The sequence below is a fragment of the Geotrypetes seraphini genome, chromosome 1, assembly GCF_902459505.1.
Source record: "Geotrypetes seraphini chromosome 1, aGeoSer1.1, whole genome shotgun sequence".
NCBI lineage: Eukaryota > Metazoa > Chordata > Amphibia > Gymnophiona > Dermophiidae > Geotrypetes > Geotrypetes seraphini.
In genome coordinates this window covers 335,987,874-336,002,695 of record NC_047084.1, presented here as the reverse complement: position 1 = coordinate 336,002,695, position 14,822 = coordinate 335,987,874, and the positions used below count along the sequence as shown (strand labels likewise).

General features: G+C 44.3%; 1 protein-coding gene across 6 annotated transcripts in view; it reads right to left on the bottom strand.

Moving 5' to 3' along the window:
• The window catches only part of FAM13A (family with sequence similarity 13 member A), a 416,553-nt gene that overhangs the window by 63,289 nt on the left and 338,442 nt on the right, over positions 1 to 14,822 (bottom strand). For all 6 annotated transcript variants that reach the window (XM_033959097.1, XM_033959069.1, XM_033959088.1 and 3 more), the window contains 2 exons: positions 13,735 to 13,777; positions 1,076 to 1,223 (listed from right to left, as the gene is read on the bottom strand). In XM_033959097.1, the coding sequence (XP_033814988.1) occupies positions 1,076 to 1,223; positions 13,735 to 13,777 (191 nt within the window). The remainder of the gene's footprint in view (positions 1 to 1,075; positions 1,224 to 13,734; positions 13,778 to 14,822) is intronic.

The following is a 14,822-nucleotide window of genomic DNA, read 5'->3' as shown; positions in this document are numbered from 1 at the left end:
TCTTAATAATAATATTGCAATTTATAGGTAAAGAGACATAAGAAACTGTTTTATTTTACTTTTGTGATTATGATAAGCATACCGAGGGTCTCAAAATAGTACCTGGTGGGCGGCATGTGGCCCCCAGCCGTGAGTTTGAGACCACTGCATTAGATAGATTGTGAGTCCACTGGGACAAACAGGGAAAAATGCTTGAGTACCTGAATGTAAACCACTTAGGCTATAGTCTTATGGATCACCCTAGTGCTGAACAGCTGCAATGTAAGCATGGAAGGTTTGTGCAATTTTCCCTTTCCTCTGCCTAACCCCACCCCTTCTCCAATACCTCTGCTGTGACTGGCGTTGGTATCTTTACCAGAGAAGAGGGGAGCTGAATTTACCCAAGGGGTAAACCTGTTTAGGTCTGAGAACTGCTCTCTCTGTTTATGGGCTTGGATTTGGAATAAAACAAGCCAAAATGAGAAGCAAGACTGATCTTAACGACAGCAGATGACTAGACAAATTAAGATCAATTCTTTTTTTCAAAATGGACTCTCCTTTGTATATGGTAAGAGAACGGGAAGCAGGTGGGGGCTGGAAGATTGTAACTGAAAGATTGTATTTAGCAAAAATATTAGGTAATACCTTCTGAGACTGAACAAATTTAACCATTATAAAAGAACATTAAGAAAAGTAACAACTATTAATACATTTGAAACCAATACTTTTCCTTAGCTGTAGCAATATTTGGGAATATTAGAAGGAAATGTGGTGTGCACTAGAGAATGACATGGGGACAAATTTTTCCCCGTCCCCGCGGGAACTCATTTTCCCATCCAATCCCCACGAGTTCTTTTCCTGTCCCTGCCCCATTCCTGCAAGCTCTATCCTCATCTGCACAAGCCTCAAACACCTAAAAATCATAGGTGTTCGAGGCTTGTGTGGTTAAGGCAGAGCTTACAGGAATGGGGCAAGCGACAAAACTCACGGGGAAAGGACAGGACATTGGATTCCTACGGGGACAGGGACAAATTTGTCCCCGTGTCATTCTCTAGTGTGCATACACAGAGTTGAGCACCAGGCGGCTTTACCTTACCTTCCCTGTTCTTGTCGTCGCAGAGTGAGCTGAGGTCCAGTCGAGGCACTTCAGGGGCAAAGCTCTCCTCCACACTACTGGCATCTTGGCTTTTCTGCTGCCTAGCTTCTGGGTTGCTTTGATGTCCCTGAAACTTCATGTTGGAAATCTGAAATAATCCCAAGGCACTTTAAAAAATGCTTAATGCAGATACCTGAAACAGTTCTTCTTTAGCCAAAGGTTTACAAAAGTGTGAGTCACAATTACTCAAACTTTCCTGCTTGGTGATCCCCCCAAATACTAATTGGTCATGAACATAGAACTCCCTTACAACCTCCCCTCTGTTTGGCTTTTAGACGTTCCCTGACACCAGTGTTACAAGCAACAGCTGGGCTGTGTCTGCAGTTCAGTCTCCAGTTACCGACTGATGGCTCTCCTTGAGGAACTGCGCCGCCTCTGGAGCAATGGAGAACAGAAACACACAAGAACAAAAACAAAAGCTCCTCTCATGGGGATGGTTGCTAAGAAAGCTGTGCAGCGGGCTCCCTATGGTGCAAACACACAGGATCTCTCTCCTTGCTTCTCTCTCCTTATACACCTCGCAGAGAACTCCATTCCTCAGATAAGCTGCTCTTAACGTTACCCTTCTCCTCCACTGCAAATTCCAGACTTTGTTCCTTTCATCTAGCTGCCCCCTATGCCTGGAATAAAATTACCCGAGTTTGTCCGTCAGGTCCCTTCCCTTGTTTAAAAGCAGACTGAAAACCCACCTTTTTGATTTATCTTTCAATCCTTAACACTACTCCTCTGCCCTCCAACCCAGCCTGCTGATTAACCGTTCCTCTTAACTGTATCCATGACATCCTGTTTGTCTGTCTTGGCTGTTTAGATTGTAAGCTCGTTCGAGCAGGGACCGTTTGCTTCTTCTTCTTTGCGACTCTGTGCAGCACTGCGTGCGTCTGATAGCACTATAGAAATAATTAATAGTAGTAGTAGTAGTAGATTCAGGAGCGCCTCTGACTGGAGAGTTACTGGGCCATAAAAATCAGTTAGGGAAAAAACAATCCAGCACATGCTGCACAGGAGAACAGAGAAATACTGCACAAGTAAAATAAAATGTGCATTTCAAGAGAGAAGAACGCCGACTCCCATCACAGGAAGCTACACGCCAATTATTAAATATGAGCAGAACAGGAGAGCTACTGCCTGTGGTTTTCACACGTAGAGGACCAGCATTTTCTTATACCACTATCTAGCGAATTCTATATATGTTTAGGATTACCAGACATCCGGGAAAACCCGAACATGTCCTCTTTTTAGAGGCCTGTCCAGGTGCCCGGACGGACTTTCCAAAACCCGGCCGATTGTCTGGGTTTTGGAAAGCCCCAATGAGTTCTGGCCGCATCTGGACGGCCTCTGCGAATGCATGGATGATGTCACACACATCCATGCATGCTCCAGGCCCTCCAGATGTGGCCGGAGCTCATCAGAAAAGAGGAGGCGGCTTTGTGGGGGCGGGGCTGGGGCAGAACAGGGCAGGGCCATGTGTCCGGGGTTTTGCAGTTAAAAATTACAACTGCAATCTACCCCCTCACCCCCCCTTAAACTCTCCCTTCCTTCTATCCTCTCTTCTCCATTCTAAACCTCTACTTAAATTGCTGTATAGTCCTTGTACTTAAACTACTGTATAGTCTTTGTATTGTCCAAATGTACCCTACTGTGAATGTTTGCTTATAGGACGTTCTGAGCTACTGGGAGGACGGGATAAAAATCGAAATAAATAAATACAGTAACCCTATATATGTTGCTTAAAACTGGATGTTGAAAATTAGGTACTATTAATCAATAACTGAAGTTAATAGGCGCTTAATTAGCAAAAATGAAGAGGGGCAGGGCCGGTCCCAGAATTTTGTTTTATAATAAATGTTATTTATGCGCTCAACTGCCATTACTTGCGTGCCAGCATTTCCACCAGGTTTCAGTAGGTGTAAAGTAATGTGCTCAAAGTTAAGTGCTAAGTCAGTGTTTTGTAAAGGGTGCTCTACACTAGAGAATGACACGGGGGAAAAATCTGTCCCCGTCTCTGCCCCATTCACTTGAGCTCAGTTCCCATCCCTGCGAGCTTGGTCCCCGTCTCCGCCCTGTCTCCGCAAACTATCTGACCCTATCTGCACAAGCCTCAAATAGTTTTATACTGAACTTATTTTATTAAAGTATAAAAAGAAACAGTATTCTGTACAATTGTCATTTTATAAATTAAAGTTCTGGCTGCTGAACTAGAGGAAGAGATCTTCAGCTGGCAGAGCTTTGTTTAGAAATGTTTATCAACCCAACTACAATACTACTTTGTCCTAAAGCAAAAAAAAAAAAGAAAAGAAATATAATTTTTTTTTCTACCTTTGTTGTCTGGTTTCTGCTTTCCTCATCTGCTCGTCATTCTATTCCTATTCACTGTCTGCCTTCTCTCTGCCTCTTCCATATGGCATCTGCTCTGTTTCAATGTCTCTACCAAAAATTGTCTGTGTCTCCCTTCCATCTCTCCCTCCATACCCCCCCCACTCCACCATTGGTCTGGCACCCATCTTCTTCCCTCTACTCCCTCCATAGTCTGGCATCTCTGTCTTCTTCCCTTCTATCTTTTCTCCCTCCAGGTGGTTTTCAGCATCTTTGTCCTCCTTTCCTCCCCTTAGATCTAGTATCTGTCTCCCCAATCCAGCCTGTGCTCTTTTTTTTATCCCGTCCTTCCATTCATTATGGGCCCCCTCCCTCTCTCCTCCCCACTTCCCTTCAGCATCTTCTCCCCTCTAACATACAATATCTACTCCTCCTTCTCCACTCCATCCAGAGTGTTCCCCTCTCTCTCCTACCCACTTCCATGCAGTGTCTGCTCCTCCCTCCTCTTCCTTCCAGTGTGTTCCTCTCTCTCGCCTATCCACTTCCATGCATCTGTTGCCTCACTTATTACCCCTCGTGATTGCGCAGTCCTGCAACCCCTTCCCTCCCGATTGCTGTGGTCTGGGCATCTCCCTCACTTCCCTCATCTTCACTGGTGATTTTCATTTTTCTATCTCCGAGCGGCCCAAGCCTTTTCTCAAATTGCGTGCGGCTGCCTTAAAACTTCTCCTCTGATGCATCTTCTTGTTTCTGGTTGTGTCAGAGGAGAGATTTCAGGCAGCCCCGCACAACTTGTGAAAAGGCTTGTGCCGCTCGGAGACAGAAAAATGAAAATTGCCAGCAAAGGTGAGGGGAAGGGAGGGAGATACCCGGATCGCAGAAATCTGAAGGGAGGGAGGAAAGAGGGAGGGGACTGCTATACCAGGCAATCGTGAGGGGTGATAAGTGAGGCAACGTGCACAAAATACTTAACTGCGGGGACAAAGCCAGATTAAAAACACCTTCAAAGTTTGTATCAGGTACAAAGTGTGACATTAATGTTTAGTGCTCAAAAAGTGAGCTTCAGACCCTACACAGTCTGTGTTTCGGCAACATTCAGCTTTCCTCAGTGGTCCTGTAGGAGATGACACAAAATGCGCATTACCTGATGCTCTAAAACAGGGGTGCCCACACTTTTTGGGCTTGCGAGCTACTTTTTAAATGACCAAGTCAAAATGATCTACCAACAATAAAATTAAAAAAAAACACAAAGCACACTGTATGCATAAAAAATGTTAATCATCATTCCTATTCCAGGGTTTTTCAAAGAGGTCAAAGCAGATGACTCTAAGCACTATCACCTCAGTAACAACCATACAAAAATAGACAAATATACCCCCTCCCTTTTTACTAAACCACGATAGCAGTTTTTAGCGCAGGGAGCTGCGCTGAATGCCCAGCGCTGCTCTCGACACTCATAGGCTCCCTGCGCTAAAAACCTCTATTGCGGTTTAGTAAAAGGGGATCTTAGTGTAAAATATAGACAGCAGATATAAATTCAGACACATTTTGATCACTAAATTTAAAATAAAATCATTTTCCCTACCTTGTCTGGTGATTTCATGAGTCTCTGGTTGCACTTTCTTCTTCTGACTGTGCATACAATCTTTCTTCCCTTCTTTTAGCCTGTATGCTTCTTCTCCTCCAGACCTCATTCCTTCCCCCCAACTTTTCCTTCCTCTTCCCTGCCCTTTCTTTCTCTCTGCCTCCTTTTCATTTTTTTCTGTTCATCTTCTTTCCTTCTGTCTCCCTGCCTGCCCTTTTTCTTTCTTTCTCCCTGCCCTCCCCCAAGCCACTGCCACTGCCATTACCATCGGGGACCAGGACCCAAACGCCACCAATAACAGGCCCCAAGCTCTCCCTGCTTCGGCCAACCAGCATTCCTCTCCCCGACGTCAATTCTGCCGTCGGGAAGAGGAAGGCTGATCAGCCCAAGATCATGATCAACCTATTGGGGGAAATGCTGCCGGGTCCTGCCTTCGCGGAAACAGAAAGTAGGCAGGACCCGGCAGGAACAAGAACAAATGCTTCACCAACCTGTCTCCTGCATTAGCCCGTAGCGAACGCTTGCTTCAGGGCTCTCAACATGTGCGTGCAGGCTTCCCTTCTCCACCCCCCCCCTCCCCGGACATAACTTCCGGTTTCGGAGGGAAGAGAAGAGAAGCCTGTACGCACACGTTAGAGCCCGGAGCATAAGTTCGCTAGGGACTGAAATCTCCAAGCCGGTTTTTTGGTTTTTTTTTTTTTAATGTTCAGCAGCGGCAGATGACAGCTGGGCGGACCGCCCAGCTAAAAGGCCCTAGGGAGAACACTGGAGAGGAAGGCTGATCGGCCCGTAAATCAGGACGGCAACACGAGTGCGATCGACTCGAGTTGCCTTCCTGAGCTACTGGTCGATTGCGATCGACGCGTTGGGCACCCCTGCTCTAAAACAACCTGTGAAAGGATTTCTGATTGTATACTTGGTGCCTAAAAAATTGGCGATGACTATTACAACGCTAAGCATGATGCTATAAAAGTCACGTGCACTCTATAGAATCAGGTTTAGTGCTAGGTGCACCCATTTAGGCTATCTAAAACCAGGCCTAAATGCCTGCGCCTATGTTATGCACTGAACAACTGGGCACCCAAGACCTGGCTATGCCCCCTCATCCTTTCAAATTCATGCATTGGACATGGCGAATAACACTGTGGAATGTGCCTATCAAGTTGTGTGCATAACTTCTAACTGATCTCAATTAGCGTCAATTAACAGATGTTAATTGGCCTGACTCTACCGTAGACAGATGAGTCTCTTGAGATTGAGAGCGAGACCAGAAGGCTTTGAGCTTGCGCAAATGCTCAAAGCCAGTCCAGCCCAGCCCAGCCCAGAAGTGGGAGGATCTCCAATGCACCGCCTAGCCTAGGCCGCGCCAGAAGAGGGAGGATCTTCGGGCACCGGCACTGGTGCCAAGTCGGGGTAAAGGAAGTTTCATTGACATGCTCGGGGAGGGGGGTGGGGAGTAGGATCACGGTGGAGGGGGGGCAATGCGAGTGGGGGGAGAATGCCGGTTCGCAGGGGGGAAGCCGATCGCGGGGAGGGGTATGGAGCAGCGTCAGATTCCTCAAGGGGGGGAAGGGAGGATCTCTGACACACTGCCCAGCCCAGGCCGCGCCAGAAGAGGGAGGATCTTTGGGCACCGGCAGTAGAATTAGTGCCCAGTGGGGGTAAGGGATGTCATTGCTGTGCTCGAGGGGGGGATGTAGGATCAAGGGGGGGGGGGGCAGACTCGAGCGGGGAGGATGCCAGATCGCTGGGGGGATGCCGGATCACGGGGGGGGGGGGGTGCTCGTACAGCGAGGCAAGCTCGGTTTATGAGGCACCAAGTTTGCAAATGTTTTGCTCGTCTTGCAAAACACTCGCAAACCGGTGCACTCGTAAACCGAGGTACCACTGTAGTTAGATTGGGAGGGAATGGGTTAAAAATTTTAATATTTTAATGTTGAATATGATAGAGATTCAAGTGTTGTATTCAATTCAATTTAACTGTTATCTATTGTTACACTTGTTGTACGATGTAAAATGAATAAAGATTTAAAAAAACAAAACAAACAAAAATCAGATGTTAATTGGCAATTATTGGTGCCAATTAATCAATTAAGTTGTGCATGCACATTGGTTACGTGCGCTGATGTGCACGCACAATCTTAGGTGCCAGATACATGTTGATGGTCAGTATATTAAGAATAATAAAACTTGAAACTTGAACTTGACTTTGAAGGATAACTGCTACCTTGGGGGGGAGCTCAGTGGTACTCTAGAACAGTGTTCTTCAACCACCGGTCCAAGGATCAGTGCCGGTCCACAGAAATTTCCTGCCGATCCACAGGGCTGGCACGTGCATTAGGCCCACAACAGTATTCTTCAACCGCTGGTCCATGGTGCGATCAATGCGGCACTGATTCAGTGCACAAAGCCATGGGCAGTGGCTCCTATGTACGTTTTGCGCCTGAACCGGAAGCCTTCTCTCTGACATCGCAACATCAGAGGGAAGGCGTCCAGATGAGGTGCGGGATGCGCAAGGAGCTGCTGCCCACAGCTTTGTGCACTTCATCAGTGATGAAGAGGGAGCCGGCCTGAAGATAACACTGGAGGCGGCATAAAATGGCCAGGCGGGAGCAGGCCAGAAGGTAAGGCAAAGCATGAAGGGAGGAAGACAACAAAGGTAGGGGGGAATGATTTTATTTTTTAATTTAGTGAAATTTAGTGATTGAATTATGTCAAGTTTGAGAATTTACATCTGCTGTCAGTGTGCTTTGTGTAGTTTAATTTTGTGGTTAACCATTATGTGTTGTTAATAAGTTTATATTGTGTGTATCTATGAAAAATGAATGGAAAAAATAGTGTTCCAATTAGTACTATTATGGGGGTGGAGTCTGGGGTGGAGATTGGGTAGAGATGGGTGGGGTCTGGCCCACAACTTTGACCAGTGTTCTTCAACCACCGGTCCGCAGACCGATGCCGGTCACACAATAATTATTTTATTTCTGTCGGTCCATAGGTATATAAAGGTTGAAGAACACTGCTCTAGAACTCACTTAGGGCAGAAAGGTAAAGGGATATACACAGGGGAGGCCCATGGGCACGAGCAACATTTACTTGCATAAGTCAAGAATACTTTAAGTTATGTGCTAAAGTGCTGCATTTAGGGGTGTGCATTTACGCTTGCTATCTATATGGTGTACGTGGTGGACGCAACTAAATGGAGGCACATTTCTGCTAACTTCTGCTAGCATTCTACAAAACCATGTGCTTAATTGTTTTTACAGGATGAAGCTCAGCAATGAACAAGTCTGGCTCTTGATTTCTAGCACATTGAAAAACAGAGAAAAACAATCCACCTCAGGAAAGTCAATGAAGCCCACAACATCAAAGCTAATGGAAATGCAAATCAACCAGTAGTGCTCACAGAAAAGCTTTATTGCATCAACAAAGACTTGATGCTTGCTTTAACATGAATTGTATTTCAGCTAAACAGCCTGCTTCAAGAGTCCAGATACTAAAGCCAAACAAAGTGTAAACTCTATCAGACGAAGCTTGCCTCACGAAAACAAAAGTTGTAGAATATCAAGCGTACCAAGCTGGAAAGACAGCGTTACAGCAAGAGTAAACAGTTTATTATAGAGGTGCTCTCACGTCATCGTTGCTTGCATCATTTTGCCTATTATAAGGTCCTTTTATAAAGCTTTGGTAAAAAGTAGTCTTAGTGTGCCGCTACATGGATTTATTCCGCATATGCTAAGGCCATTTTTACCTCAGCCAGAAAATAGCCGATTTTACATTTCCTGAATTAATGGCCATGTGCTAATGCTGATATTAGTGCACAAAATAACTCAATAAGTCCATGTAAATGAAGTAACAATATTATAAATACTCTTACAAGACCTCGGTGACACTACTTAATGCACAAGTCACTTTCAATAGCGATAAAAGCCTTGTGCGATATCTTCATAAGTCCTTCAACTATAATAATTTTTACTTAAATCAATTTGATTATTAGAAATCTTTAGGTAAAAAAATGCTTAAATTTTTACTTAACATAATCATTCATGATCATCTTGATCCAACACTATCTGGCTGGGAAGTCTTTCTAGTCCAACCTGTTTCGCCCAAAGCTTTATCAAGGAAACTCCCCAGTACCCTCCCATCATCCAATTTCACTGCTTGACTTGATAAAGAAGTGAAGTCAGATGACAGTACGGTTCTGGTTGCATGGAGTGGAAGGCAACAGAGGCTAGTGGGATGCTACCAGTGGTGTGCCTCAAGTTTTGGTTCTTAGGCCTGTTCTTTTTAACATTTTTGTAAATTATATTGCTGAAGGACTGTCTTGTAAGATTTGCTTCTCTGCAGATGATATCAAAATCTGCAAAAGAATAGACACTCAGATGGTGTGGAAAACATGAGGAAAGACCAAGTGAAGCATGAGGAATGGTCTGAAATTTGGCAGCTAAGATGTAATGCTAAGAAAAGCAAGGTCATGCAAATGGGCTGCAAAAACCTGAGGGAACGGTAGTTTAAGGGGTGAAGAACTTTTGTGTACAAAAGAGGGGCGAGACTTGGGTCTGATAGTATGTGATGATCTAAAAGGTGGCTAAACAGGTTGAAACGGCAATGGCGAATGCTAGAAAGATACTTGGGTGCAAAGGGCGAGGCATGGCAAGTAGGAAAAGGAGGTATTGATGCCCTGAATAAGACTCTAGTGAGCCCTCATTTAAAATATTGTATATAATTCTGGAGAATGCACCTTGAAAAAGATATAAAAGGATGGAGTTGGTGCAGAGGAAGGCTACTAAAATGGTCAGTGGTCTACATCATAATGTGTACAGAGATTAACTCAAAGATCTCAATATGTATACTTTGGAGAAAAGGTTGAGAAGGGAGATATGATAGAGACATTTAAAATACATGCATGAGGCCAGTCTCTTTCAACTGAAAGGAAACTCCAGAGTAAGAGGGAATGAGATGAAGTTAAGAGGTGACAGGTTCAGGAGTAATCTAAGGAAATTACTTTTTACAGAAAGGGTGGTAGATGCATAGAATAGTCTCCCAGTAGAAGTGGTAGGGACAGACTGAGTCTGAAGTCAAGAAAGTGTGGGAGAGGCACGTGGGGTTTCTTAGGGAGGAGGAGGAAATAGTGAATGCTGCAGATGGGCAGACTGGACGGGCCATTTGGCTTTTATACGCTGTCATGTTTCTATATTTTCCATCCCTCAGACATGCACATGGTTTGCATGCACACATTGGGCTTTTATTGCAGTAAACCTCCATGCATCATGTGGTAAACTGTGTTAAGTAGACAGTAGCTTTTCAGAGCTTAGTAATAGGAGCCCTATGTATGCTAACCTTACCTAGAAATATAAAAAGGTAAGACATGCCACAAATCTAATGATTGGAAAGAAATATAGAATCACAATTGTATGTTATGTTGACACAAACAGCAACCTTTAAGAGGCCAAGCTTTTGCACTCAGTTGCTGAAGTCCTGCAGGACTATCTCAGAATATAAGCAGTGCTTCAACAGTGAAAGAAAAAAAAAAAAAAAAAAAAAGGAGTCCCGATATTCAGCTCTTTGTTTAAAACTGGGTTTGGTCTTAAGCAGGGCTTTTGCAGACAAAAAAGGAAGTGGAACTGGAATAGGGGGCAGTGAAGCAGCAACAGGAAAAGATGTACAAAGCAGGATGTACAAAGCTCCAACACTAGAGTTACCAGATGTCCGGGAAAACTTTGGAAGGTCCTCATTTTAGAAGACTGTCTGGGCTCCTGGATGGACTTTACAAAACCTGACATTTGGCCGGGTTTTAGAAAGCCCCGATGAACTCTGGTCACATCTGGAGGGCCTCTGAGGAAGCGTGGATGATGTCACACACATCTACATATGCTCTAGGTTTTCCAGACGCAGCTGGAGCTCATCCAGAAGAAGAGAGGAGGCTTTGTGGGGGAGGGACTGGAGGCAGAACTGGGAAGGACTGGAAGCAGAACTGGGCAGGGCTGGGGCAGAACAGGGTGGGGCTGGAGGCAGAACGGGGTGAGGTCATGTGGCTGGGGGGTTTTTGGAGAAAAATATGGTAACTTATCCATCACCGTGGTAAAAATTACTGTGGTGAGAGCGATTTTTTTTTTTCTGATGATGCTCAGAACAAATGCATGCAGATTATATGCATGCTATTTGCGTGCAGCAACACTGGTAAAAGGGGGAGGAACTATGCCTGGCGCCTGGTCAGAAGAGTAATCACTAGGCACAGCTCCTCCTGCTCGCCTGCAGCCGCCATTCTCCCCGCTGCCCAGCTGATGGTGGCTCCGGAGAGCCAGCAGAGGGGAGAGTGCCATATTACCGTGCGCATATTCATTGGGGAAATTACCGTGTGCTACGCTTCTAAAACTAACGCCAGCTCAATGCTGACGTTAAGGTCTAGCGCGCGGGCTAATATAGTGCATGCTATTCCGTGTGTTAAAGCTCTAGCGCACCTTAGTAAAAGGAGCCCTAACGGTATTCCAAGAGCATTCTCTTCTCAACCCAGAGACAGTGACATAGTAAGGGGGGTTAGGGGAGGTCCGCCCTGGGCGCCATCTTGGTAGGGGTGTGCCACTCATCCTCCTCTCCACCCTCCCACTGCCGCTTGCCATTTTCATTCCCCCCTACCACTGTAACGTTCCTGGCGTAAGCAGCAACCACCAAGCCAACCTGCTGCCGTGCCTGCATCGGCTCTTCTTTCAATGTTACTTCTTGGACCCGTGCCTAGGAAGTGACCTCAGAGGGAGAGGCCACACAGGCACAACAGCAGGTTGCTGCTCATGCCAGAAACGTTACAGAGGTATGGGGGAAGGGAAGTAGTGCTCGCAGCAGTGGAGGAGTGTAAGGGTGGGGCAGAGAAGAGGGCAGGAGAGGGGCGCGACCGCTCTGGGTGCCTCTCACCCTCGCTATGCCACTGGCCCAGGGGTACTAGGGAAATCTGTCTGCCAAACTAAAAAGACACATCTTAAAATATTGCAAAGGAGCCAGCTATACCTCCACTGGTGTCTACAGAATACTTATAAAAAGCATCAGCTACTTCAAGGAAATGGAGGGGGGTGAGAGACCCATCAAGTAATAAGTATATGACAGCAAGCTATAGTGAGAAATACTATGTACCGTCAGAAAAGGCTGCTAAAAAGGAGATTTAAGTGCAGTGACAAGAGGCAAACACACATGCCCAGGCTATTTCAAAATGCTTCCTTCCCCTTTTGTGTCTGATGCGTTTTGTCCTACTTCAAACCATCTGCTGCCCCAGGAGCATCAGCTGCCTGTTCCACCTGTTCAGAGCTTTCCTACTCCAAGGAAAGAAGCCAGAATAAACTAGAAAGCTACTGGGGTCATTTCATATCATGAAAGAAAAATGGTTAAAATAAATATAAAAATCATCTAGAAAATAATCCAGGAAAAGTAATCACAAAAGATGGAAGGCTATTCCAAACCAGGCCTATCTTGGTCACATTTTACATGCTGGAACTTGTCCAAACTTTTTCTTAAAGCCTAGCTATGCTGACTGCTTTTATTACATTCTATGGAAACGAGTTTTAGAGCTAAATTATCTGTTGCAGAAAGAATTTGATTTGATATTTAGCCCATCGTCCAGTTATCCTATCAGACCCCCCCAACCTCCCCCCTCCCAGATGTGCATGTTTATAGGGGAAAACAATGATTAGATGTTATAATAATTTGTTAATGGCTTCCAAATCTCCTGAAATTTCTTAAAATTCCCTTTCTGAATGGCTAAAGATCTTTCCATTTTATACATATGACACAATGAATTCCACCAAAAACTATAATTAAGCCTCTTCCAATTCTTCCAATTGCTCGTAATTTGTTGTATGGCGACTCCTGTCATTATTAACCTTTTCCTATTGTAATAAATTTTACGTTACGCTAGTTCCAATCGTAATTATTTTAGCAAAGTTTTGTATTATTCACCGTTATCATTTACGGCTATTATAAACATAATGTAAATAAGTCATAAGTCTGTAAATTCAAATATTTTGTGTTCCAGGCTCTTTATTAGTCCATACAGACTATGTCTATGTCATTTTTGGAATGTCCTGTCATCCGGGACACACGATAGGAAAAGGTTAATAAAAGCTTGTTGTTCTTAGCTGATATTTGACTTTTAGCTCTCATTGATATGCCAAATAGCACAGAATCATAGGATAATGCCACAGGATTATCCAACAAACAATTTATTTGGTCCCATATTGATTTCCAAAAAGCCAAAATGAGTGGAACAATAAATTATCTAAAGTCCCTACATTGAGATGACAATGCCAACATTTATTTGACTTAGAGCAATCTAACTTTTTTTAACCGAACCACGACATATTACTCATGCATCAAAACATTGTCTAAACCAGTGGTTCCCAACCCTGTCCTGGAGGACCACCAGCCAGTCAGGTTTTCAGGATAGCCCTAATGAATATGCATGAGTCACCTCCAGGACAGGGTTGGGAACCATTACAACTATTTTTCCTCCCTAAAAGCTAGAGAATTATTTTCACAAAGAAATGTTCTCTATCAATGCACCTAAAAGTCTCCAATATTGTTCTGGGGCTTGTTTAGGTTGGGGGAGAAAAATAATGGATGTAGATAGCTTTTCCAAATATTTACTGCCCCCTTAGTGAATGACCTGCAGTTTAATTGTGTCAAATGAACAGTACTTAGAATGGTGAGAATCACTAACCTGTGGATGTCGCAAATAGTCTCCCTCAAATTCATTTTCTTTGCTATATAAAAAAACATATAAATGATTTATTATGATAAAAAGTGAATAAATGTAGGTCTGACTAGTGTAGCTTAGTATTGAATGTCAATGTTGTATAGTAAAGAAAGATTAGGTTCTTACTGGGAAATGACACGGGGACAATTTTGTCCCTGGCCCCGCAGGAACTCAATTTCCCCATCCCGTCCCCGTGAGTTTTCTCACTGCTGCTGTCCCTGCCCCATTCTTGTAAACTCTGCCTTAACTGCACAAGCCTCAAACACTTATGATTTTAAAGTGCTTGAGGCTTGTGCAGGCGAGGACAGGGCTTGCAGGAATGGGGCAGGGACAGGAAAAGAACTTGTGGGGACGGGAAAATGAGTTCGCACGGGGATGGGACGGGAAGGGAAAATTTGTCTCCGTGCCTCCCTGTCATTCTCTAGTTCTTAACTCGATAATTTTCTTTCTTTTAAATAGATGTGTCATTTTAGACAAGGGGGTAGTGAATCCAATCTGCATGCTTTGCAGAAGGTATCAATCACAGTTTTCAATTCCTCTTCCTTCCTCAGTGGAGTGTGCTGCCCTCTTCGATTTGTACAAAGTAAGGCAACAGCCCTCATAACAGAATATAAGAAGGAGGGGTATGGGGACACTCTCCGATAACACAGGTCTATTCTGCTCTGAAAGAAGTATATAAAACACAATTTATGAACAATGTGAATCAATTAAAAAACAGCAGTGTAAAATAACTGTAAGCTTAACATTTATGGAGCTCGTACATTCCCCAACGTGTGATGTGTTTTGTTTCTCTCATTCTGGATGGGGTTGTTTTTTTTGTTTTTATTTAACAGTTACATAAGTGCTTGTATCCCTTAAATCTGACTGGCCTGAAAAATTTCAGACTAGAAACTGTTATTTTTGTTTGAGATAGCACTCAGTAAGCAGGCGAGTTGTATGAAGTACAGGGTGGGGGGTTCCAGGATGACACACCTATTTACAAGAAAGAATATTATCGAGGTAAGAACCTAATCTTTCTTTCTAGTGCAATAGGTGTGTCACTCTCGACAAGT